Source organism: Anarrhichthys ocellatus, unplaced genomic scaffold, assembly GCF_004355925.1.
Source record: "Anarrhichthys ocellatus isolate YVR2014 unplaced genomic scaffold, GSC_Weel_1.0 scaffold1096, whole genome shotgun sequence".
Lineage (NCBI taxonomy): Eukaryota > Metazoa > Chordata > Actinopteri > Perciformes > Anarhichadidae > Anarrhichthys > Anarrhichthys ocellatus.
Window position 1 is genome coordinate 1 of NW_022281070.1, and position 2,608 is coordinate 2,608.

At 41.0% G+C, this 2,608-nt stretch overlaps 1 protein-coding gene across 1 annotated transcript; it reads right to left on the reverse strand.

Moving 5' to 3' along the window:
- Nucleotides 1-13: 13 nt before the first annotated feature.
- On the reverse strand, nt 14-1,983 carry LOC116377287 (tRNA-dihydrouridine(20) synthase [NAD(P)+]-like). The gene is made up of 4 exons (XM_031838887.1): nt 1,845-1,983; nt 784-939; nt 328-373; nt 14-206 (listed from the first exon to the last, which is right to left on the reverse strand). The coding sequence occupies exons 2-4, from the start codon at nt 904-906 to the stop codon at nt 82-84; spliced, it is 294 nt and encodes a 97-aa protein (XP_031694747.1). The 5' UTR covers nt 907-939; nt 1,845-1,983; the 3' UTR covers nt 14-81.
- Nucleotides 1,984-2,608: the final 625 nt, after the last annotated feature.

Here is a 2,608-nt window from a genome sequence, read left to right on the forward strand (position 1 = left end):
AGAAGAAGAAGAAGAAGAAGAAGAAGAAGAAGAAGAAGAAGAAGAAGTAGCAGTAAACTCACGGCTCGGACTGAGAACGATCTACACATTAAGTATTGATGTCTTCTGTCTCACCATCTGGAAGACGACTCGGTCCTTCTCCCTCTCACAGGTCCTGAACATCACTCGTTCATCCGGGGCCACAAAATCCACCGTCTGCAGCACCTCTGGAAACACACAATTAAAAACAAGTTTATTTCTCTTGACGCTCTGAAACACAGGATCCAAGTACGTCCTTCCAGCGCTGACGGTGTTCAACTTAAAGCGAGGGTGAAAACAGACTCTCACCGTTCACCACTCGGTGACACTTCGCCATTTTGATGTCGATCAACTCCTGAAACAGACAGAAAAGAGTTAATAACACGTCAACACTCAAATACACACCGATAGCAGAAGACCACTTCTGACAGGAACACATACAAATACAGGAAAACAGAGTCATTATCAGGACAAGCTTCATTAAAATAAATGAGTTTGTATCTCAGAATAATAAAGTAAATCTATTTATGAGGTACTAACTCTTTGTTTCAATAAAGTATTAATAAATAAAGACTTATGGGATTTTATTTTTTCTGGGCTTCCACAGACTTCAGATGTGTGTGTGTGTGTGTGTGCGTGTGGTGTGTGTGTGTGTGTGTGTGTGTGTGTGCGTGTGTGTGTGCGTGCGTGTGTGCGTGTACACAGTAACATCCATGTGTACAGAGCTTTGTATTTCCCTCATTAACCCCTCCTAACCCTCCTCACCTCACAGTAAACCACGTCCGCTCCGTAGTCCAGAGCCAGCAGCCTCATGGGCAGAGTCCCGATCCGGACCATCGGGGCCAGAGCGGTGATGTTACTGAAGCTCAGCCGGCCCGCTGCCATCATGGAGGCTCAGAGGTCCAGTGAACGCCACGGAGACTATCATACAATGTCATATTATTATTATTATTGTTAGACATCCATCAACTGTTCTTGATTCATGTTTATTATTAGGTAGTTTTGAATTACAATTATTGATCAAATATAATATTATAATATTTTATAATATTATTATTAGAATTATTGATTACGTGTCTGTAAACACTGGAGTTAAACATCCATCAACTGTTCTTGATTCATGTTTATTACTATTATTATTTTATTACAATGGTGTAATAATGTAATATTAATATATAATATATAATTATATTATAATATTGTATATAATATTATCATTATTATAACAATAATAGTTAGACATCGAAGCCTCGTTTTCTCACCAGACTCCGCTCACAAACCAGCTGATTTAATGAGGTTTCGGTTTTCACCCAAAGTTCACATTTAACAGCCGACAACTAAACACCACAAACTTTAAACCTGAATTATGTTGATTAATATTTCATCCAGAGAACACAATAGAACAAATATAACAGTAAGCTTTAGTACCGGCTGCATTTCTAGCTAACGTTCCTGCTACAGGTCGGAGGATTAATCCGTCTCTCTCCAGCGCTAGAGCCGAACATTAATCAACAAATTATTGACTTTTAATTGCAATAAACGATATAAAAGTATGCCGGAGTCACAACAGAGCGCTGCTGATTGATAAACTGATGATATTTACACTCGTTCAGGTCTGTTATCAAACCGACAAGCTAGCGAACTGTAAACTGCGAGTTTTCTGAACGGAGTGTGGTTATGCTAGTGCTAACACTGTAGCTAGCTGCTCCTTAAACAGACCGTTTGAACACAATGCGAGCTAAAGGGTGAATTCATATGCTTCAGAGGCTTCTGTGTGTACAAATGTGTATCTGTATCATGTATAACTTCACATTAAATTAACTCACCGGCATTTATGTAACAGCAGCTGTAACGTGGGGAAGAAAAACCGAGCGTGCTGTTTCTACTTCCTGTTTGGACTCTTACGTCACCACAGCGTCATAGATCACGATCATGTAGATCAGTGGTCCCCAAACTAAGGCCCGCGGGCCAGATACGGCCCGCCTCCACATTTGGCCCGGCCCCCTGAACAATACCAGAGACGCATTATGATTTTTTTTCAGTCTGGCCACGCAAATCCCAGACTAGCCCTGTGAAATAGAACGGAACAATGGCCAAAAGGTTAGGTAAGAGAAACATAGATTCAGAATGCAGGGTATTTAACCTGCAGTGTCAAACGATTATCTTCTTGTTCAATGCAAAGAAAAGGCTGTTTGTCTCATCTGTCAAGAGGCGGTGGCGGTATTCAAAGAACACAATCTGCGCCGACACCATGAATCCCGTCACAAAGACAAGTACGATGACTTGCAAGGCCAAATGCGAGCAGACAAACTCTCAAAGCTAAAAAGTGGACTGTTAGCTCAGCAGAATACATTTGTACGCCAAGCTGACCCCGGCCCCATCAGAGAAGGGAAAAGTTATGTGGCCCTCACAGGAAAAGGTTTGGGGACCCCTGATGTAGATCAACACTACATAGGTTCGAGCCATGGTTATATATATATACAGTATAAACAGTGGCGGCTGGTCAATAGACCCCACCTTGAGCCACAGCAAATAAAATAAAATAAATAATAATAATAAACGATGCAAGTTGTCAATATTTGTGTTTTTG

Coding starts and splice junctions, on each gene's coding strand:
- LOC116377287 (XM_031838887.1), bottom strand. CDS start 906: ATGATGGCAGCGGGCCGGCTGAGCTTCAGTAACATCACCGCTCTGGCC. Junction 374..783: donor CGGACGTGGTTTACTGTGAG/GTGAGGAGGGTT, acceptor TGTCTGTTTCAG/GAGTTGATCGACATCAAAAT. Junction 207..327: donor GTGTCACCGAGTGGTGAACG/GTGAGAGTCTGT, acceptor GTGTGTTTCCAG/AGGTGCTGCAGACGGTGGAT.